This window comes from Pseudophryne corroboree, chromosome 4 (genome assembly GCF_028390025.1).
Source record: "Pseudophryne corroboree isolate aPseCor3 chromosome 4, aPseCor3.hap2, whole genome shotgun sequence".
Lineage (NCBI taxonomy): Eukaryota > Metazoa > Chordata > Amphibia > Anura > Myobatrachidae > Pseudophryne > Pseudophryne corroboree.
This window is the reverse complement of record NC_086447.1, coordinates 49,213,269-49,236,308: the sequence shown is the minus strand read 5'-3', so window position 1 is coordinate 49,236,308 and position 23,040 is coordinate 49,213,269. Positions and strand designations below refer to the sequence as shown.

The following is a 23,040-nucleotide window of genomic DNA, read 5'->3' as shown; positions in this document are numbered from 1 at the left end:
GGGCATATATGACACTGTGGGGGGGGGCGGGGGATATCTGGCACTAGGGCATATCTGGCACTGGGGAAGGGGGGGGGGGGGATATCTGGCACTGGGGCATATATGGCACTGGGGGGGGGGGGGATATCTGGCACTAGGGCATATCGCACTGGGGGGGGGGGGATGTCTGGCACTGGGGGGGATATCTGGCACTGGGGCATATATGGCACTGGGGGGGGGGATATCTGGCACGGGGTGGATATATGGCACTGGGGGGGGGGGGGATATCTGGCACTGGGAGGGAATATCTGGCCCTGGGGCTTATATGGCACTGGGGGAGAATATCTGGCACTGGGGGGGAATATCTGTCACTGGGGATATATGGCACTGGGGGCATATATGGCACTCGGGGGGAATATATGGCACTGGCGGCATATCTGGCACTGGGGGAATATCTGGCACTGGGGGCATATGTGGCACTGGGGGGGAATATATGGCACTGGCGGCATATCTGGCATGGGGGGAATATCTGGCACTGGGGGCATATGTGGCACTGGGGGGGAATATCTGGCACTGGGGGCATATCTGGCACTGGGGGGGTATATGTGTACCTGGCACATGGGGGGGGGGGCTATATTTGGCACCGGGGGCATGTGAGTACCTGGCACCGTGGGGAAATATCTGGCACTGGGGACATATGTGGCACTGGGAGCACAGCCCTAGCAACAAGGACTACCTCCTAGCAACGAGCATGACACCCAGTGCATGAAACACCTGACAACGAGCATGACACCCAGTGCATGAAACACCTGGCAACGAGCATGACACCCAGTGCATGAAACCCCTGACAACGAGAAGGTAATTGAAAAGTAATTAGAAGCCTTACTGTAGGACTTAATGTGTAATGGGCATTACGGTGTGTGGCATAATGTATCACGGACATTGTGGTGTGTGTCATAATGTGTCACAGGCATTACGGTGTATGGTATACTATATCGCGGGCATTGTGATATGTGGTATAATGTCTCAGGGTCATTGCAGTGTGTGGCATAATGTATCACGGACATTGCGGTGTGTGTCATAATGTGTCAGGCATTACGGTGTGTGGTATACTATATCACGGGCATTGTGGTATGTGGTATAATGTCTCAGGGTCATTGCAGTGTGGCATAATACATAACGGGCATTGCGGTGTGTGGCATAGGGTATAACGGGCAGGGCATTGCGGTATGTGTCACAGGCATTACGGTGTATGGTATACTATATCACGGGCATTGTGGTATAATGTCTCAAGGTCATTGCGGTGTGTGTCATAATGTGTCACAGGCATTGTATGTGCTATAATGTATCAGGGGCATTGCAGTGTGTGGCATAATGTATCACGGACATTGCAGTGTATGTCATAATGTGTCACAGGCATTGTATGTGCTATAATGTATCAGGGGCATTGCAGTGTGTAGCATAATGTATAACGGGCATTGCGATTCCTGTCATAATGTGTCGGGGGCATTACGGTGTGTGGCATAATGTGTCGGGGGCATTACAGTGTGTGCATATTGTGTCATGTGCATTGTTGTGTGCGGCATAATGTCTAAGGGCCATTGCAGTATGTGGCATAATGTATACTGGGCATTACTATAAGGAGGAAAAATGACAAATAATGTAAGGGGCATGAATCAGGATTATTTTTCTTTCCTGTGGTGGCTAACGTCTGGGCGTGCAGGTTGCAAAACTGGGGTATAAGGTAGTCTTTTCCTGCAATACCACGCCCCTTTACGAGAAACCACGCCCATTCCAACAAAACCACGCCCCTTTTTTTGCAGCGCGCGCCTTCGGCGCGCGCATATTTGTCCCTTTCTTGCTCCCAGTTATGCGGCGGGAGGGGGGGGGGGGGGGGGGCGCCAAATATTTTTTGGCTTGGGGGAGAAAAATTTCTAGTTACGCCACTGCATCCTCCACCTCATCAGGAGCATGCCCAGGCGTTGTAGGGAGGTCATACAGGCACGTGGAGGCCACACACACTACTGAGCCTCATTTTTACTTGTTTTAAGGACATTACATCAAAGTTGGATCAGCCTGTAGTGTGTTTTTCCACTTTAATTTTGAGGGTGACTCCACATCCAGACCTCCATGGGTTAATAAATTTGATTTCCATTGATAATTTTTGTGTGGTTTTGTTGTCAGCACATTCAACTATGTAAAGAACAAAGTATTTCATAAGAATATTTCATTCATTCAGATCTAGGATGTGTTATTTTAGTGTTCCCTTTATTTTTTTGAGCAGTGTATATTCATTTATTAGCAATTAAATTGCACTGAAGTCTGTGATACAGTTACCGTATTTGCCGGCGTATAAGACGACTTTTTCCCCCTGAAAAACATGCCTCCAAGTGGGGGGTCGTCTTATACGCCGGGTGTCGTCTTATACGCCGGGCGGGAAGTCGCCCGGCGTGGGAAGTCGCGAAACAGGGGCGTGACCTAGCATAAGGGGGCGTGGCCTCGCGGGCGGACCCCCGTTTTCAGCAATGGTGGTTGAGAAGATGATGTTGGCTGCCCCCCCCCCCACTTCCCCCGTGAAGTGCCTCTATCTGTACGGTGAGTGTACGGGTGAAGCTGTGTGAAGTCCGGCTCCTACACAGGGACAGGAGCCAGGTGCTGCACGTATTGTTACAGTGCAGCACCCGGCTCATGTCACTGAGCAGGAGCCGACATTCAGCAGTGACAGGCGGACATCGGCAGCACTTACAGTATAAGAGATTTGGTATGCATAAGAAGGGGGGGGGGGGGACAGCGGCTTAGGCAGGGGGGACAGCGGCAGCACTGCAGGGAAGCTGCAGGTGAGGGGGGCTTAATACTGGTACTACAGGGCAGACCAGACAGCTGCTAGTGACAGAGAGACGGCAGGGACCAATCCAATCAGGCTTTGTATACAGCCAACAGCCAACCACAGTACTGCACCATTGTACAGTACAGTATAGCATAGCAAAATGCCTGCCTGTGTTTCTGAGAAATCAAATCAAATCTGATGTTCTTTTACGTTTTATTTGGTGTGTGGAAGGTGTGCGGAAGAGGGGGTAGTCTTATATGGCGAGTATATAACAAACTCTATATTTTGAGTGGAAATGTTGGGGGGTCGTCTTATACGCCCAGTCGTCTTATACGCCGGCAAATACGGTACATTGAGTCTCTGTTACCATAGAATGAGTTCTAAGAATTCTCAGGGCGCTGCTGCCATCTTGTGGTTAATTGCTAGTATGACATCAGTATTTACTTACATAGCACCACTGATTTACACAGCTGGGCACAGAGAATATTTGTCATTCATATCCGTTCCTGCTCCATTGGAGCTTACAGTCTACATTCCCTAATGTATTGTATATGGGTTGGTATCAGGATCCCGGCGCTTGGGATGCCAGCGGTCAGAATATCGACAGCGTTATCCAGATACCTGTTTTGTAAGTGTACTTACACTAACGCCCTAACCCTAACTCCCCCTCCCGCCCCTTGCAGCCTGACCCTAATTCTCCCCACCCACCACAGCCTAACCCTAACCATCCCTGATGGTGCCTAACCCTCCCTCCATGCAACCCAACCAGTCTCTCTGAATTTGGGCAGGGGGAGAAGCAGCAGGGGCGAGGGGAAGGGGAGGGGTGGGTTATGTGGTCTATGTACTAAGCCTTAGATAGAGAAGATAAAGTGGAGAGAGATAAAGTTGTAGACAGTCTGCTCCTAACTGCCCTGTTACAGACTGTGGGGTCTATTCATGAAGCAGTGAAAAGGGTGGAGAAGTGAGCCAGTGGAGAAGTTGCCCATGGCAACCAATCAGCATTGACGTAACATTTATAATTTGCATACTATACAATTTAACGGAGCAGCTGATTGGCTGCCATGGGCAACTTCTCCACAGCCTCACTTCTACACTTTTCACTGCTCATGAATAGACCCCTGTGTTTGAAAAATGACAGTAGCTGGTTGCTTTGTACTTTAGCTCTCTCTCCAGTTTAGTACATATGTTACCCTATGTTGCGGTCAGCATTACATGGCTGGGAGGTCAGTCCCGTTCCCCGTTACCAATACAGTAGTTATGTAATAAGCCTAGTACTGTAGGAGGACACAGGGGACACTGAAGTGAATGATTTTGGAGCCTACGTACCTTGAGATGTGCGCAGCTCTGTACGTGGGCAGAAATACACCATTTTCCTGGGATTTTTTTTATTTTATGCCCATTTTACTTAGCGCCCAGCATAAGGCCATGTGTGTTTTTACTTCATACATAGTACATTACCTTATTCTGCGGCTAATTAACTCCGGTACTGGCAAGCAGCGCAATCAGCCTCAGGGATCTCATTGCGAAACAACACGTTTATTTTTACACTCTGCGATGTCTCTACATAAATTAAGGTGTCATATTTTTTTGGGCAATCATCTTAAATGAAATGCGCCAAGCAGTCTCCTGTCCTGTACTGTAGCTGCTATTACACAGCAGCCCGATATCACTGGCCCCAGGGTTACATATTCGTCACCCCTGTAAAAAAAGCATTTTACTGCATGTTTGATGCAACTCCTGCTGTGATGCATTATTATTATTATTATTATTATTATTATTCATTACTATTATTATTATTCTCTGGGCTTTATAACTTACTATTATTTTGTAAAGATAAAGAGTATTTAAAATGCATGAAAATAAATGTTCTGCTGAAAACTAGGTGAACACGATGGAGATTGTAGTACTGTGGAGTCTGCTTTGACATTACAGTGTGATATGTACAGTACTTAAATGCGTGAGCTCAGTGTGGCATTATTGCACAGTACTGTTACGTGAGCTCAGTATGTTTCTGTAATGTGTGCAGCTTATTTCCTGCAGCTTAGCGGACACATTACAATGCAGACACAGCCCTGGGAGGCCTCCGCCGCTGTCTTGTACATCCTAGCTGTCCACCTCACTCCTTAGCCGTGTTATACGGTATGTGAGTCGCTGCGCAAGGTGGATTTATTATGTCTAGGAGTTTGGGTGAAGGGGTTGTAAACCAGATACAGTACGTTCTTTGCTGCAGGAAACAAAGCATCCTAGAGAATTCTGTATGTTCTATCTATATACTAAGTATATTGATTGTATCCACCAACATATATAGTAGTCCGAGCTGCTCACTGGGCGGAAATGAACCCGGTTATGGAGAGTTTTCCAGCTCCTCTCCTGTGACGAGATGCAAATCTGCATTCCCATTAATGATGTTATCACTTCTGAGGACGCTGAATGGGAAAACCCTACACTACACTGATGATCCCCAAACAGGGGCGGACAATCGGGGTTCCGTCTCAGTAATTGCTCGCTCAGGATATGCAGTGGGTGAAGGGGGCAATTCATTAACATTGAGCATTAGATCACCGGCATACGCCGCGGTGCTGTACAATTGGGAAATACATACAGTAGGAAATCAAGACACTGCGAATTAACAGACAGACAGAAAGGGATGAGGTGGCGGTCACAGGCTTACTGTCTAGATGTGATAATATCTCAGGGACACGTATGAATTACACAGGTTCTGTGGCTGATATAAAGCAGGTGAAATGCAGACTGAAGTCAGCCGGCCACAAAACCTGTGTAATGTATGTGTTCCTGACTAAATACTACTGGGACACGTGTGCTAGAATAGGCGTGGGCTCACAGAAAGTGGGCAACTGTAGCGGATCATAGTGAAAGTACAGAAAGGGCATATGGTATGATATATGGAGGTCTATTTACTAAGCCCTGCAGAGGGATAAAGTGGATGGAGATAATGTACCAGCTAATCAGCTCCTAACTGCCATATGTTTGAAAAATGACAGGAGCTGATTGGCTGGTACTTTAACTCCTTAAAGCAGAGGGACACACAGCTTGGAGTACCTTTGCTGTAACAGCAGCCAGTCCCAAATATGGCATCCCTACTGAAAACTCCCCCCCCCCCCCCAACCCCCAAATAAAAAAACAAATTGGCTTCTCCTTCCCCAAGGAAAACCAGCTCCATACCCCCCTGTGATTTGGGTGTGGAGGTAATAGTAATGAAATAGTTAAATAATATATATTTTTTTACAGGTGGCCTACAAGTCCCAGCAAGCCTGGGGTCACGTCCTTTTCAGTGCATGTAGCATCCCAACACTTGGCAAAAAAAAAAAAATTGCCCTGCCACCCCTCCAGGAGCACCGTCACAAATGAGAGGTCACTGGGGGACATTCTCCATATTGAAGAATGAGGACGTACTGATTGGTCAGTGCGTGGGAAACTGCCGACGCCCTGTTTTGCAATATTGACTTATCATGCATTTTCCTGGGTGGTGAACCTACGGCTGAAGCATGTTAACCCAGAGGTTAAGCTGCTCAGCATGTGTGGGCTACATGCAAAAGCAGCCAGTATTTACCCTGCATGCAAAAACACTCCTTGCATTACAACATGGTAGGTTCCAGGATCCAATTGCTTTCAAATCCAGGGACATAGGTGGCAACCCTGGTCCCAGGTCCACTCCACACCCCACTAGCATTTATTGTCTCAGCAGTACCCTCTGCCTTTAGACTGTAAGCTCTCCAGATCAGGCCCTTGCTACCCCTTGAGTCACGTCTGCACCCCCTTCACCAGTCTCCTCTCTACCTCAGTTCCTACAAGGTTTCCTGCAGCACGCAGGTCCCTACACTTACCCGCAGTGACACATAATACACTTACCTCAATGTACCTGCAGCCTGTGACATAAGAAAGGCAGTAATAGGTGGGTTACAGCTACATGATAGCAATCTTCCTGGGAACCTTCTTACATAACAGCATGAATCTATGGGAGACATTTACTAAGCAGTGATAAGAGCGGAGAAGTGAGCCAGTGGAGAAGTTGCCCATGGCAACCAATCAGCACTGAAGTAACATCTATAATTTGCATACTATAAAATTATACAGAGCTGCTGATTGGTTGATGGGGCAACCTCTCCATTGGCTCACTTCTCCGCTCTTATCACTGCTTAGTAAATGTTCCCCTTAGTCCCTAGAAAGGATGATGACAAACGATGACATACGGAACAGACGACTGTTATCCATGTCAGAGAAATGTGTCTTCTTGTCTGAATCTCCCAGACATTTCTATCTCTGATCAGCCCCAGGACAGTCACAGCTGCCTCTCCAGATGCCGCTACATCTGTCTGCTGCCCCTGGGGGCAGATTAGTGACAGTGTCACGTCTCATGTGGGTAATAATTTAACTCTTCTTGACATGAACATATGATATGGGTCTCTCTGCACATAGTCTGTGCTTAACGCCAACAAGGTTCTGCAGCAGAATGAACACAGAACCATATCACATACTGTAACTGAGCAGTGTAAGGGGGAGATGTATCAAGCTTTGGGGGGTCATTCCGAGTTGATCGCTCGCTAGCAACTTTTAGCAGCGATGCGATCAGATAGTCGGCGCCTACGGGGGAGTGTATTTTCGCTTTGCGAGTGTGCGAACGCTTTTGCAGCTGACGGCACAAAAAAGTTTTTTGCAGTTTCCGAGTAGCTCTGGACTTACTCAGCCGCTGCGATCACTTCAGACTTTTTGGTGCCGGAATTGACGTCAGACACCCGCCCTGCAAACGCTTGGACACGCCTGCGTTTTTCCAAACAGTCTCAGAAAACGGTCAGTTGACACCCATAAACGCCCTCTTCCTGTCAATCTCCTTGCGATCGGCTGTGTGAATGGATTCTTTGTTAAATCCATCGCCCAGCACCGATCCTCTTTGTACCCGTACGCCGCACCTGCGCAATGCGGTGCATGCGCATGTGCAGTTTTGCAGAGATTTAACCTGATCGCAGCGCTGCAAAAAGTTGCTAGCGAGCGATCAACTCGGAATGACTCCCTTGGAGAGAGTCCAGAGGCAGCCCAGCATCTCAGAGTGCTGGGAATGGCCCCACAGTGATGCAAAGGGTGTGCAAGGGTGACATATAAATATTAGAGGTGAGCGGATTCGGATTTCCCCGGATTTCCCCGGATCTCAAAACGGCATCTTATTGGCTCTTGGATGTCATGTGCATTTGCAACCAATCAGACACTAGGCCTGTTTTTTTAAATAACTATATGAATGTGATTGGGTGTTGTAAGCGACACCTTCTCTATTACTCCGTTACCTGAGGAAGATTTCTCACACATTCCCCGCTCTGTGTCACTGGCACCATGGCATATGGCAGACACCGGTAAGCTCACATTTCACATATAACAATAGAGTATTTATTGACTTAACATCTCTAGTATTATTATTATTATTATTATTATTATTATTATTATGGCTATTGGCCCTCATTCCGAGTTGTTTGCTCGTTCTTTTTCTTCGCATCGGTGCGATAAGTCGCAAACTGCGCATGCGCAATGTTTGCAGTGCGTCTGCGCCAAGTAAATTAGCACAAAAGTTTGGTATTTTACTCACGGCTTAGCAAAGATTTTTCATCGTTCTGGTGATCGTAGTGTGATTGACAGGAAGTGGGTGTTTCTGGGCGGAAACTGGCCGTTTTATGGGTGTGTGCGAAAAAACGCAGGCGTGTCTGAAGAAACGGGGGAGTGTCTGGGTGAACGCTGGGTGTGTTTGTTACGTCAAACCAGGAATGAAACTGACTGAACTGATCGCAGTGGCAGAGTAAGTGTGGAGCTACTCAGAAACTGCTAAGAAGTGTCTATTCGCAATTCTGCTAAGCTAAGATTCACTCCCAGTAGGCGGCGGCTTAGCGTGTGCAATGCTGCTAAAAGCAGCTAGCGAGCGAACAACTCGGAATGAGGGCCCTAGTTACTATTATATTTGTTGTTGTTATTATTATTATTATTATTTATTTACGTCTCACAATGACAATACCAAAATTGCATTTTTTAAAGTGTCCCAAGTACATAGAAAAATACATTTGCTCTCTCTTCATGGTTAGAACTAGTATTTTTGTGCAGGTTTCTTTTTCTCAACCTCCCATCTGTCATCTCTGTCCCTCTAACACCCCATCTTCCTGTCATTTATTTCTGTCTCCTCCATCTTGGTCTTTCATTTCTGTCTTCCTCACCCCCCTATTTCTCATCTCTGTCCCCCTCACACATCCCCATCTCCCTGTCTCTCATTTCTGTCCCCTTCACTTCCCCACCTCCGTGTATCTCGCCTCTGTTGCCCTCACTCCAACAGTCTCTCATCTCTACCCCCACTTCTTCCTGTCTCTTATCTGCCCTCCTCACAAACTCCCTGTCTCATCTTTATTTCCCTACATCTCAATCTCTTGACTCTGTCCCATCACCCCCCATCAACCATCTCTGTCCCTCTACCTCCCTTTCTCCCTGTATCTTATCTGTGCCCCTCACTCCCCCATCTCTTATCTGTAGCCCTCACCAACTCCATGTCTCATCTTTACTTCTCTACCTCTCCATCTCTGATATATGTCCCCGTCACCCCCTCATTTACCTCTCCATCTCTGATATATGTCCCCGTCACCCCCTCATTTACCTCTCCATCTCTGATATATGTCCCCGTCACCCCCTCATTTACCTCTCCATCTCTGATATATGTCCCCGTCACCCCCTCATCCCCCTGACTCACATCTAGCTCCCTTATCCCCTCCCAGTCTCATCTCTATTCCACTACCTCTCTAGCTCTCTATCACCCATATCTGCCCCCTCAGACTCCTACAGTATCTCCCATCTATCCTCCTCATCCCCTCCACGTCTCATGTCTATTCCACTACCTCTCTAGCTCTCCGTCTCCCATATCTGCCCCCCTCACACACACCCCTCAGACTCCTACAGTATCTCCCATCTATCCTCCTCATCCCCTCCACAACTCATGTCTATTCCACTACCTCACAAGCTCTCCATCTCTCATATTTGTCTCCCTCACAACCTCTCTCCATGTCTCTCATCTCTGTCCCCTTGCCCCTGTCTCTTATCTCAGTCCCCTTCACAACACCTAGCTCCTCCCTGTGCTCCCTATTTCAGAGAAGGAGTGTAGCACTTGTGTCGGCAAATCAGAGGACAGGATTCCTCTGAAGGACACCTTTCTTCCCTCACTTATTGACTGTTGGGAGGGATGTGGTGGGGCTGTGGACACATGCTTACCAGCATTATTATATACAGTCTCTGGAGTCATTTGTTGATGTATACAGTAATAATGTACGCTGGGGTAAGGTTTGTTGGAGGGATGAGTATTATACCGCTTCGCTCTGTTATTGCAGCATTATTATATATAGTCTCTGGAGTCATTTGTTGATGTATACAGTAATAATGTACGCTGGGGTAAGGTTTGTTGGAGGGATGAGTATTATACCGCTTCGCTCTGTTATTACAGCTCATTTGTATCCAGCTTGGTCCCTGCAATAAACCGGTTCTTCTTCTGGCTGCTGTTCTCGAGTAGAAGTGAGCGTGTGGACGTCAGCTACAAGGTCTTCAATTTCGACTGTCTTTTCAAGCAATACGTCCAGGATTGGGCCATCCCCATGTGAGTAACCATCTTTAGACTGTCCTGTGGTTCTGACACAAGAGCCTCTGTACCCATCATTAGTAGCTGTTATGTTCTCCTGCCCGCACGCCGTACTATGGATAAACAACTGGTAGACGTGAAAGCAGAAGAAGAAAGTAACAACTTGAACACAATGGGCCTCATTCAGAGCCGCGTGTCATGTTCCGTTTATGTTCCCAGCCGCACAGCAGCAACCTTAGAAGGTCACAGTCAGATGGAGACACCGCAGCTGCCATAGCGCTAGTATAAGTTCCCATGGGGAGACTGATGGTGGCGTATAAGGACGCACCAATCAGTATTACAGCGTGCACGGGAGCTAAATGTGGACGTCTCAGTCCTTGCACATTTGCCCCCATGGATGTAGATAAGGGAAGGAGATTGTAGAGGCATTTGCGTAAAGTCGTAGATGGGCAACAGGCAACAGACGCTGCTGGGGGCAACTCATGCCCAATGTAATTTCTCAGCAGCCCCAATAGTTGTGCCACCCAGGCGTGTGCCTAGCCGGGCTGACATGGCGGAATCATTACCTCATTGTATGCTGCAGCTTCTGCCCGGTAACCAGTAATGCAGGGATTTGGATGTGTCTATAGAATAACTCACAAGTGACGTTCAGTGTGTATAGTATTTGCTGGAACACACTGTCGTTCTTCAGAAAGAAAAAATGTGAAAACGTTAATGACTGCTTCTAGTGACGCTGGTTACCGTGGGTTGGGTACGATATCCCGGCAGTTACCATCCCGACGATCATAGTATTGGCAGCAGAATCCCAATGGTCACAATCTCAACAAAATATGGTGATTATTCTAACCCTAACCCACCACTCCTGCAGCCTAGCCCTAACCCCCCTCCCACAGCCTAACCCACCACTCCTGCAGCCTAACACTAACCCCCCCACAGCCTAACCCACCACTCCTGCAGCCTAACCCTAACCCACCCCTCCTGCAACCAAACCCTAACCCACCCCTCCCGCAGCCTAACCTACCCCTCTCACAGCCTAACCCTAACCCTCCCTTCCGCAGAATAACCCTAATCTCCCCTCCCACAGCCTAAACCTGCCTCTCCCGCAGCCTAACCCTAACCAACCCATCCCACAACCTAACCATACCCCACCTCTCCCGCAGCCTAACCCTAACTGTCTCCTTTCACATCATAACCCTAACCCACCCCTCCCGCAGCCTAACCCTACCCTCCCTTCCCGCAGCCTAACCCACCCCTCTCACAACCTAACCCTCTCCTCTCACAACCTAACCCACCTCTCCCGTAGCCTATCCTTAACCCACCCCTCCCACAACCAAACCCTAAACCACCCCTCCTGCTGCCTAACCCACCTCCCCCGCAGCCTAACCCTAACCAACCCATCCCGCAACCTAACCATAACCCACCCCTCCCACAGCCTAACCCTAACTGTCTCCTCTCACATCATAACCTTAACTCACCCGTCCTGCAGCCTAACCCACCCCTCCCGCAGCCTAACCCTACCCACCCTTCCCGCAGCCTAACCCACCCCTCACAGCCTAACCCTCTCCTCTCACAACCTAACCCACCCCTCCCGCAGCCTAACCCACCCCTCTCACAGCCTAACCCTCTCCTCTCACAACCTAACCCACCTCTCCCGTAGCCTAACCCTAACCCACCCCTCCTGCAGCCTAACCCACCTCTCCCACAGCCTAACTCTAACCAACCCATTCAGCAACCTAACCATAACCCACCCCTCCCGCAGCCTAACCCTAACTGTATCCTCTCACATCCTAACCCTAACTCACCCCTCCCGCAGCCTAACCCTATCCTCCCTTCCCACAGCCTAACCCACCCCTCTTACAGCCTAACCCTCTCCTCTCACAGCCTAACCCTAACCATCCATTCCTCAAAATAACCCTAACCTCCCCTCCCACAGCATAACCCTGCCACAGCCTAACTCTAACCCACCCCTCCTGCAGCCTAACCAGCCTCTCCCGCAGCCTAACCCTAACCAACCCATCCCGAAAACCAAACCCTAGCCCACCCCTCCCGCAGCCTAACCCACCTCTCCCGCAGCCTAACCCTAAGCAACCCATCCCACAACCAAACCCTAGCCCACCCCTCCCGCAGCCTAACCCTACCATTCCTACCCACAGCCTACCCCACCCCTTTCACAGCCTAACCCTCTCCTCTGACAGCCTAACCCTAACCATCCCTTCCACAGAATAACCCTAACTTGCCCTACCACAGCCTAACCCTGCCACAGCCTAACTCTAACCCACCCCTCCTGAATCCTAACCCGCCTCTCCCGCAGCATAACCCTAACCAACCCATCCCGCAACCAAACCCTAGCCCACCCCTCCCGCAGCCTAACCCTAACCAACCCATCCCGCAACCTAACCATAACCCACCCCTCTCGCAGCCTAACCGTAACCCTCCCCCCTGCAGTCTAAACCTTCTTTCCTGCAGTTTAACACTACGGTAACTGTCCCCTCCCGCAGCCTAATCCCGTCGGGATTCATCTGTATTGTGACCTTCAGGATGCTGACCCCTGGGAACCTGACTACATCCTGTCACCGTTTATGCAATATTACTAAAAAGAAAAATGTTATACCTGCGATACGGTATAAAAGCACAGGGGTGACTTCTATTATCCACATGTCACAGTAGCCCTGCATTTCTCCTTAAACCTTTGCTTGCAGCCGTGCTTACAGACATGCGCTGCATGTACAGGGACATACTGTACCTACTGATATTCCTCACTGGAAAATCTGGAGAGATTAGTCCACACCTCTGATCCATCAAAACGCTTCCCCAAACCACACGCATAATAGGCTACGCTTTTCTGCCTACTATCCCATGCCAGTTCCTGGTGCCAAAAATCAGGACTTTTGGTAGATATGCACAGAGGAGGGACTAGAGCAGAACCACATGCCGGGTGATAACTACGGCTAAGACCCACCCTAAAATTGAATTAGCAGAGATCAGCATTAGCTGCTGCCTGGGGGCTGCTCGTGGGTGGATGTTATAGAATGGCTTCAGGCACTGTCCCCGGGAGAAGAAGTCGCTGTTACACAAGCCACGGCTAATTGAAGCTATGCCTTACTGTTTTAAGGACCACCGTGTACCAAGTGTGACCGTGGTAGATGTGATAGAGCGTCAGCTCTGTCCGTTACCAGCGTGTAACCCCAGGGATCCCAGTAACTGTTTCCCATCACTAGAGAGAAGACGAAGCATGCCCTGACACAGCTGAAGGCCTGGCTGGAGAGGAATCCGCACGTGGTGGCCCATTTCCCCGTAGAAGTCCGCTTTGCCCGCGGTGACGACATTCTGCTGAGTCCCTGTTACCAGAGAAACAGCTGCTACATGAACATCATTATGTACAGGTGAGAGCGTGCTGCCAGATGGGCTGTTTAATAGCTGGGCGGGGGCAGGCGGGGGATATTCATTAGACAATACAGGTTTGGGATCTGTTATCCTCAATGCTTGGTGATTTTTTGGTATAAAGTTCAAAATCAAAGCTCAAATAAATATTATTTTGATCCGATGTCTCGGGCCCCTAAAAAGCACGGGGCCCATAGGCTGGTACCTAGTCTGTCTATTTGGTACTCCGCCACTGCTTTAGGTCCTCCCTTAGCGGGGAGTCTTGCCATGAGAAGCCCATACGCTTCCACAGTATAGGCAACTTTCTAGAGCTTGATGCATGTGGGTACATCACAGCCGGTAGGATGCTATGGTAACTGCTGTGTCAGGTATCCGGATTGTGCTCAATATGGCATCAGCCACAGTATGCAGAGACCAAAGAGAGTATGATAAAACGTAGATACAGCTGATAAGAGATAATTAAATGAAATAGGTGAGAGGAGAGTTTATTATATCTGTTTCCATGTTTTGTTGGTAACTTTCGGGCTCAGGGTGTTTTTGTACTACTTGGCCGCAGCATATGGTGCAATCAGTGTGTGTTCCTGGACGTCTATGCCACCGAGATAATTTAGAATCTTTTATCTTTAGGGTGTAAGTGAAAGAGGGGTCCTGTCGTTGGTGAAGTAGAACCTGTCACTGGTTTCTAGTGCCTTTGCCAGCTTAGGCTGTGCAATTTACCTTTGTACCTTGCACCTCTCCTGCTTTCCTGTTGTGAGGTTCTGAGGAGGCTGCGGATAGAGAGACCATAGCTTATAGAGAGAGCACAAGTGGAGTGACAGAAGAGAATCCATGTTTTATTTTACATATTACATAGTAAACAAAAAGGCAATAATCACGTAAAAACGCCATGTAGGACACTGTGACCCTATGGAGCTCAGTGCATAGCTCACCTTTATTATCTATTTTGTGTCCTGGACATAAGTGTCATGATCCTGGCACGGCGATTCTCTAGATACGCCAATCTGAGAACGCTGCCCGTGACACCATACTGATTACCTCAGCGTGTGTGGTAAATCCACGCGATAACTTCCACCAGCAGAAGTACCAGTCGGTGCCCCTGGCAGGCTAAGCAACTTTGAGGAACCACGCCCAGGGCGAGCTTCTGCTCTCACCCACACACAAAGTTATTAGTACTTAAAAATTAGGTAACCTGACCTCTCGAGGCTTTGGGTTTGGAAAACACAAATTCCAGAAATAAGATTAAGAATTTTTAATCCAAGTAAAAACTTTAACGCTTATTCTTACAGAAAAAAGAAAGTTACAAGAATATACAGTTTCAAATAAAATAAAAAAAATAGGGAAATAAACAAAACAAACCAATCCAGTATCTTTGGATTCAATAGTTATGGGATGAGGCCTCCCGTTGATGACTTATGGAACATTTGTATCCTTTGATAGCCTCATGCGGGACGAACACCTTCCAGCCTGTGTTCCTCATATTTAACTACCTGCTGCTGCTCACTCACAGGCCCCCCTCCTTCTGAAGAGTTTGTTAACCCTTCCCAAGCCACAGTGAAGTGAGCCCTCGCTTCTACTGTGATGTAGCTTATAAATAAGAGCAGGCTGGATGGCCCTATCTTTCCATTGCTTGTTTGATGCTTAGAGAGTTGGTCTGGTTTTCTCATATTTTATGGCTTGCCTTTACAGCTGTAGTATGAGGCCTTTTTTTACAACTGGATCCCAGGAAGGCCAGTCACACCCTGCTGGCCAAAGCATCTCTGAGGGATTCCCCCCAAGTACTTAAAAGCATTCTCCAAGCCATCTCTGGTTCCCTACATCAAAGGGTATCTGACACCTCTGTACAGTAAACAGCTCTATACAAGCAGACCAATTAAGTCTCTACCATTTAGCATGCAAAGACATTTGACTGGTATTATGCAATGGTACATTGAAATTTGTATTATTCAGATTAATGTATCAATCATGCCCATTTCGATATAACCCAGATGCATTGGCATCACATCCATTGATACGTCACTGGGATATCCTGATATTACCTACATTGATATCACACTATTTATTAACAGGCCTATTCCTACTTAAAATAGCCTGGATCATGACAATAAGCGTAACAATTCTGCCACAAACACTGCCGACTTACATACTGTGGGGGGGGGGGGGGGGGGGGGGAGAATCAATTGTTTGAAAAGTCAGTTGGGTGTCTGTTTTTTCCTATCTAATAGACAGGAAAAAATTACTTTTCAAACATTTGGATTCCCCCCAGTATGTTCAGTGCGTGAATCCCAAGCGGGAAGTCTCAGTTTCCATATAAAATGTAATGGAATACAGACACCTGCACATCCATCCATTACTGCTTAACGAATCCATTAGGAATCTTCTATCCTGCATCAGTCCAAGTGTAAAAAACAGATGAAAAATGTTAATATACTGTACGAACGTGACTTGTCATATTGTAGCCGTGACATGAATGGAAGCCACGCTCATTCTTCTCTGCTGCACCTAGGTGCACCAAGGTTTATTAGCATAAGCCTTTCATCTATTGTTCTCAGCTGCAATACAATACAGAGAGAACAATACATCAGGGGATTAAGTCATTACAGCAGGGGATTAAGTCCGACTGCCCTGACTCAATTAATCCATTTAAAGGGATAGATAAGCAGGGCTCCATCTGTATTATCAGTATGAAGGCAACCAATCAGAAGCCGTATCTGAGGAAGTGTCTCATTAGGTGGCATTCCCATGGGGCATATTACACTTAAATAGAGGCATCCCTACTGTGCTCATCTTATGATAGCCCCGTTCTGTCTCTCCAGGAGTAGGAGGATGCCCACACCTATATACTGCGGCAGTGCGGAATATTTACAGCACACAATTCTAATATCCAACACTGCATGATCTCCTAAATGAGAATAATTATTTATTCGGCAAAACGCGTCGCCCCTACCCCGGGAACAGACAATTCAGCTAGCCTGGGGCCCTCTATATGCTCACACGCAGCAGGGGCTCTGGAGTGGATGGACATGCACATTTTGGTATGAGGCCCAGTGAACACGTCACACCCATGCCGCTGCTTTTATCGTCTAACTACTGTGATCTTCATCTAGGCCTGTGACTCTCCAGCTATCTAGGCCTGTGACTCTCCAGCTATCTAGGCCTGTGACTCTCCAGCTATCTAGGCCTGTGACTCTCCAGCTATCTAGGCCTGTGACTCTCCAGCTATCAAGGCCTGTGACTCTCCAGCTATCTAGGCCTGTGACTCTCCAGCTATCTAGGCCTGTGACTCTCCAGCTATCTAGGCCTGTGACTCTCCAGCTATCTAGGCCTGTGACTCTCCAGCTATCTAGGCCTGTGACTCTCCAGCTATAGCTATCTAGGCCTGTGACTCTCCAGCTATCTAGGCCTGTGACTCTCCAGCTATCTAGGCCTGTGACTCTCCAGCTATCTAGGCCTGTGACTCTCCAGCTATCAAGGCCTGTGACTCTCCAGCTATCTAGGCCTGTGACTCTCCAGCTATCTAGGCCTGTGACTCTCCAGCTATCTAGGCCTGTGACTCTCCAGCTATCTAGGCCTGTGACTCTCCAGCTATCTAGGCCTGTGACTCTCCAGCTATCTAGGCCTGTGACTCTCCAGCTATCTAGGCCTGTGACTCTCCAGCTATCAAGGCCTGTGACTCTCCAGCTATCTAGGCCTGTGACTCTCCAGCTATCTAGGCCTGTGACTCTCCAGCTATCTAGGCCTGTGACTCTCCAGCTATCTAGGCCTGTGACTCTCCAGCTATCTAGGCCTGTGACTCTCCAGCTATCTAGGCCTGTGACTCTCCAGCTATCAAGGCCTGTGACTCTCCAGCTATCTAGGCCTGTGACTCTCCAGCTATCTAGGCCTGTGACTCTCCAGCTATCTAGGCCTGTGACTCTCCAGCTAGCTAGGCCTGTGACTCTCCAGCTATCTAGGCCTGTGACTCTCCAGCTATCTAGGCCTGTGACTCTCCAGCTGGAGAGACGTCATTTACCAATCTGTAATCTAATACATTACTGGCCTTACGGTCATTAGGTCGACATGCACTAGGTCATGGAAAAAGGTCGACATGAGTTTTTCAAATTTTTTCCCCATTTTTTGAACTTTTTCATACTTTACGATCCACGTGGACTATGATTGTGAATAGTAACTTGTGCCGAGCGCAGCGGTAGCGGAGCGAGACACCTTGCCCGAAGCATGGAGAGCGAAGCGAGCCATGCGAGAGGACACGGTGCATTAATTGGGGTTCCCCATCACATTACGGAGAAAACGACACCAAAAAAGTAAAAAACAACTCATGTCGACTTTTTTCCATGTCAACCTAATGACCCTGTTGACCTAGTACATGTCGTCTAATAGTGGTTGACCTAATGACCCATACCCCTTTCCTGGCAGTCTGGGCGTTTTGAAAAAAATAAAAGAATTCAGGAAAAAATAAAAAATAAAATAATATATACATACAGGTTGGTGACCGGGACTCCAAGTTTTCCAGGGAAAGGCATTCGCCCCAGTGCCTCCAATGAATAGAGTTAGTCAGTACATATATTGTGGTACTCACGGGACTTGGGAACATCCATAAATTAAACCTGCATCCTAGCAGTGCACTCCATGGTGCGGTGACGATTTATCATTCATCATGGAGTGCACTGCTAGGATGCAGATTTAACTTTTGGATGTTTCCAAGTCCCGTGAGTGCCACAAACTTTGTACTGACTATGGGGGTCATTCAGAGTTGTTTGTTCGCTAGCAGTTTTTAGCAGTCGTGCAAACGCTATGCCGCCGCCCACTGGGAGTGTATTTTAGCTTAGCAGAAGTGCGAACGAAAGGATCGCAGAGCGGCTGCAAAGTTTTTTTGTGCAGTTTTAGAGTAGCTCAAAACCTACTCAGCGCTTGCGATCACTTCAGACTATTCAGTTACGGATTTGACGTCACAAACACGCCCAGCATTCGCCCAGCCACGCCTGCGTTTTCCCTGGCACGCCTGCATTTTCCGAACACTCCCTGAAAACGGTCAGTTGACACCCAGAAACGCCCACTTCCTGTCAATCACTCTGCGGCCAGCAGTGCGACTGAATTGCATCGCTAGAACCTGTGCAAAACGACATAACTCGTTGTGCCCGTACGTCGCGTGTGCGCATTATGCCGCATACGCATGCGCAGACCAGCCAATTTTTAGCCTGATCGCTGCGCTGCGAACAAATGCAGCTAGCGATCAACTTGGAATGATCACGCATATACAGTATGTAGATATATGCACAATATGATTTTCCTCTAGTTAGAAATCTAGGTGGCCTTGTATAATATACTCTGATTTCTCTCTGCTTAGGCCATATGGAAAAGACGTGGAACACAAGGATTACTGGTCGGAGTATGAGAAGATTATGAAACGCGTTGGAGGAAGGCCTCACTGGGCTAAGGTAATAATGACTCTTGGGTTTGTATCTCTGATATAAAGTGTCTGCTAAGCCTACGCAGGGGATAAATGAAGCATCAGATGTGTTCAGTGACAGCAATAAAACACTCCCAACACAGTGTGAATCCCAAATTCCAGAGCAGGGTTAGGGAAAGCAGACAGAAGTGGACGCCAGGAGCTGCATCTCTTCCGACAATGGTGCAGATGTATTAAGCCTGGAGAAGTGATAAAGCAGTGATAAGTGGAAGGTGTTAACGCACCAGCCAATCAGCTCCTAACTGTCATTTATCAAATCTGTAATGACTGGCTGGTGCGGTATCACCTTGCACTTATCACTGCTTTATCACTTCTCCAGGTTAATACATCTGCCCCAATGTACTGTGCTCGCTTTTTATAGTAATCCTGTGACTTTACCACCAGGGATGTAACAATAATTAGAAGAACATCTATTTTTAGAACTTATTTAACTATTTTAGGGGGGGAAAAACAGCTAGGGGGTGTCTAGCACCACTCTGGGGATGTGTAATGCAACATTACCTCACCCTCCCTTTCCTCAGTGGCCATAAATCCCCCCGAAGTGGCACTACATCCCCCTCTCCATGATATTACAGCCCCCCAGGGCAGGGACGCACTGCACACACGCGCACGACAAGGGTGAGAGGCCACGGCTGAGATGGCCATGGCTGAAGGGGGTGCATCCACGACTCACGGGATCATGCCACGAGTTACAGGGGCATGACCCCACCTATATGTATGCCGGGTGGCCAAACAGAGCACTGGGAGGCTGCGCTGCTCGGCCAGCTCCATTCTCTGTGTGGCCAGACCGGCCCATATGGGCGTCGCCCCTTCCAGCATTTTCCAGAAGTGCCAGATGGCAAGTGTGGCCCTGTCCCATTGTCTCAGGGGGTAACTGATGATCTCCCCCTGATGCAGCTGGTAAGATCTATTGTGCTCAGAGTGAACCTCTTTGCACTTTTGTTGCTCCCCATTCACACAGTATTGTGATTCTCACAGCATTCTGGGGCCCAAATGTATTAAGCTTTAAAAAGTGATAAAGTGGAGACTGATAAAGAGTGATAACGCACCAGCCAATCAGCTTCCTAACTGTCATGTTACAGGATGTGTTTGAAAGATGACGATTGGAAGCTGATTGGCCGTTGCGTTATCACTCTTTATCAGTCTCCACTTTATCACTTTATTTTGGGACACAAAATCGGCGTACAATGTTGGCGGTCAAAGAACGCTACATCACTGCCGGACAAGCAGGAGGAGATCCATTCTGCGCTAGGCAGGCGACCGCATCAGAGAAAGCCCCATTGGATAGATCAGTGGTGGTGTAGTGTTCTCATTGCAAGGTCTTGTAAAATGGACAGAGGGTTGTGGAAGTTGATGTAACATCAGGCAGTAAATCAGGGTCCGTGGCCAACCACACCTACATCCACTCTGTGTGAGACTCCCCTGAATTAGAATATTACAAAGGGTTCTTCAGATTTTCAGATTGCTAAATCTATGGTATTATCTTGTTCTCCCTTTGTGTCCCAGGCTCACACATGTACTCGGAAGGATTTTGAGAAGATGTACCCAGGATTTGCCAAATTCAACAGCATCAGAGAGAAACTTGACCCGACGGGCATGTTCCTGAACACGTATCTGGAGAAAGTCTTCTACTAAGAAGAAAAAAACCCTCGCAGTCAACAAAATGTCTTCTACTAAATCTGCACATTCCGCCACAGAACCGATCAACATCTGATGAGAGATGAGTGACCCTTCCTGAGGTTTCACTCACAGAACTTTCCAGCCCACATATCAAATATAGCTGGAATTTGACAGAATTTTTCACAGACGTATGGACTGTCTTCCCTACTGTGCCCAGTGAGATTCATTGCAGTACTACCTGCTCCTCTCATCCTCCATTATTACATGTCCAGTGTCAGGAGGAAGAGGGCAGTGACGGGTCTCTGTGTCACTCTCTGCTTCCTCCTGCTGTCACCGCAGTACTACCTGCTCCTCCCAACCTCCATTATTACATGTCCAGTGTCAGGAGGGTCTTTGTGTCACTCTCTGCTTCCTCCTGCTGCTCTCCCAGCAGTACTACCTGCTCCTCCCACCCTCCATTATTACATGTCCAATGTCAGGAGGAAGAGCGCAGTGACGGGTCTCTGTGTCACTCTCTGCTTCCTCCTGCTGTCACCGCAGTACTACCTGCTCCTCCCAACCTCCATTATTACATGACCAGTGTCAGGAGGAAGAGCGCAGTGACGGGTCTCTGTGTCACTCTCTGCTTCCTCCTGCTGTCACTGCAGTACTACCTGTTCCTCTCATCCTCCATTATTACATGACCAGTGTCAGGAGGAAGAGCGCAGTGACTGGTCTCTGTGTCACTCTCTGCTTCCTCCTGCTGTCACCGCAGTACTACCTGCTCCTCCCAACCTCCATTATTACATGTCCAGTGTCAGGAGCAAGAGCGCAGTGACGGATCTCTGTGTCACTCTCTACTTCCTCCTGTTGTCACCGCAGTACTACCTGCTCCTCTCACCCTCCATTATTACATGTCCAGTGTCAGGAGGAAGAGCGCAGTGACGGGTCTGTGTGTCACTCTCTACTTCCTCCTGCTGTCACCGCAGTACTACCTGCTCCTCCCAACCTCCATTATTACATGTCCAATGTCAGGAGGATGTGCGCAGTGACGGGTTTCTGTGTCACTCTCGGCTTCCTCCTGCTGTCACCGCAGTACTACCTGCTCCTCTCATCCTCCATTATTACATGTCCAATGTCAGGAGGAAGAGCGCAGTGATGGGTCTCTGTGTCACTTCCTGTTTCCTCTCCTGCTGTCACCGCACCGACTAAGAGACGCAGTCACTGGAGACAATACGATTCTCATACCTGGAACTGCTGATAACTCTGCTTTAATTTAAAGTGATATTTTTATTTCAAAATAAACATACCTGGGTTAAGCGTTTTTGTCAGTAGATTTATCAGCAATATTATCACAAATACAAATACTTTAAATCAACATTTATTGTTAAACATGTGTTATGGGCACATATTACATAGGAAAAGTTTTCTGGTTTTATTTTTTGTTTTCTTTTCAAAAATGTGCTCAACGTTATGTCCTCTTTATGTGCTGGAAATAAATATTTATGAGTTTCTTCTCCATTTCCATTTACCTTTTTGAAGGTTTTTTTTTTGTAGACTAGTTTATTTTTATTAGCTCCTGCTTCAAATTTAGTATTGTTGTACTACACAAGTCAGCCACAACTGCACAGGTTACGCGCAGGGACCTTGATGCAGATATTCACCTGTATACGGACTGTAAATACCAAATTGCTTTCTAACATATATTTAAAATGCCCGCTCTAATATATATTGTAAACGCCTGCACCTCTTATTACCATGTGCCATGAATGTGCGCTATACATCGCAAAACACTGCATCCCACAAGAGAAAACAATACACCCACACATTATCTGAGTTCCAAAGCTCATTGATGTATATATTTGTTATTAAAAGGATATATATTCAGTATATCACAATGTACAGTATACATATAGTTACATGGTTACAATTTATACAGTATGCAGTTAATACATACAGTTACAGGCCAGCGATACAATTACCATAGCTTTCTCATATAAATTCATCCCTCCATATCACTCTCTCTCTGTAAAATCATGCAGGAACTGGGCAGACAGCATCTCCATCATCGTCCGTGACAAAACATCAACTAACAACTGTGTGTCTCTGTAATGTGTTTTCTCTATCGTCCTTGTGGATGCTGGGGTTCCTGAAAGGACCATGGGGAATAGCGGCTCCGCA

The 23,040-nt window shown here is 47.7% G+C and overlaps 1 protein-coding gene across 1 annotated transcript in view; it reads left to right on the top strand.

Moving 5' to 3' along the window:
• Window positions 1-22,284, top strand: part of LOC134910829 (L-gulonolactone oxidase-like) — a 161,596-nt gene extending 139,312 nt beyond the window's left edge. The window contains exons 8-11 of the mRNA XM_063919213.1: window positions 10,284-10,433; window positions 13,634-13,798; window positions 19,138-19,228; window positions 20,767-22,284. Of these exons, the coding sequence (XP_063775283.1) occupies window positions 10,284-10,433; window positions 13,634-13,798; window positions 19,138-19,228; window positions 20,767-20,895 (535 nt within the window). The 3' untranslated portion in view covers window positions 20,896-22,284. The remainder of the gene's footprint in view (window positions 1-10,283; window positions 10,434-13,633; window positions 13,799-19,137; window positions 19,229-20,766) is intronic.
• Window positions 22,285-23,040: the final 756 nt, after the last annotated feature.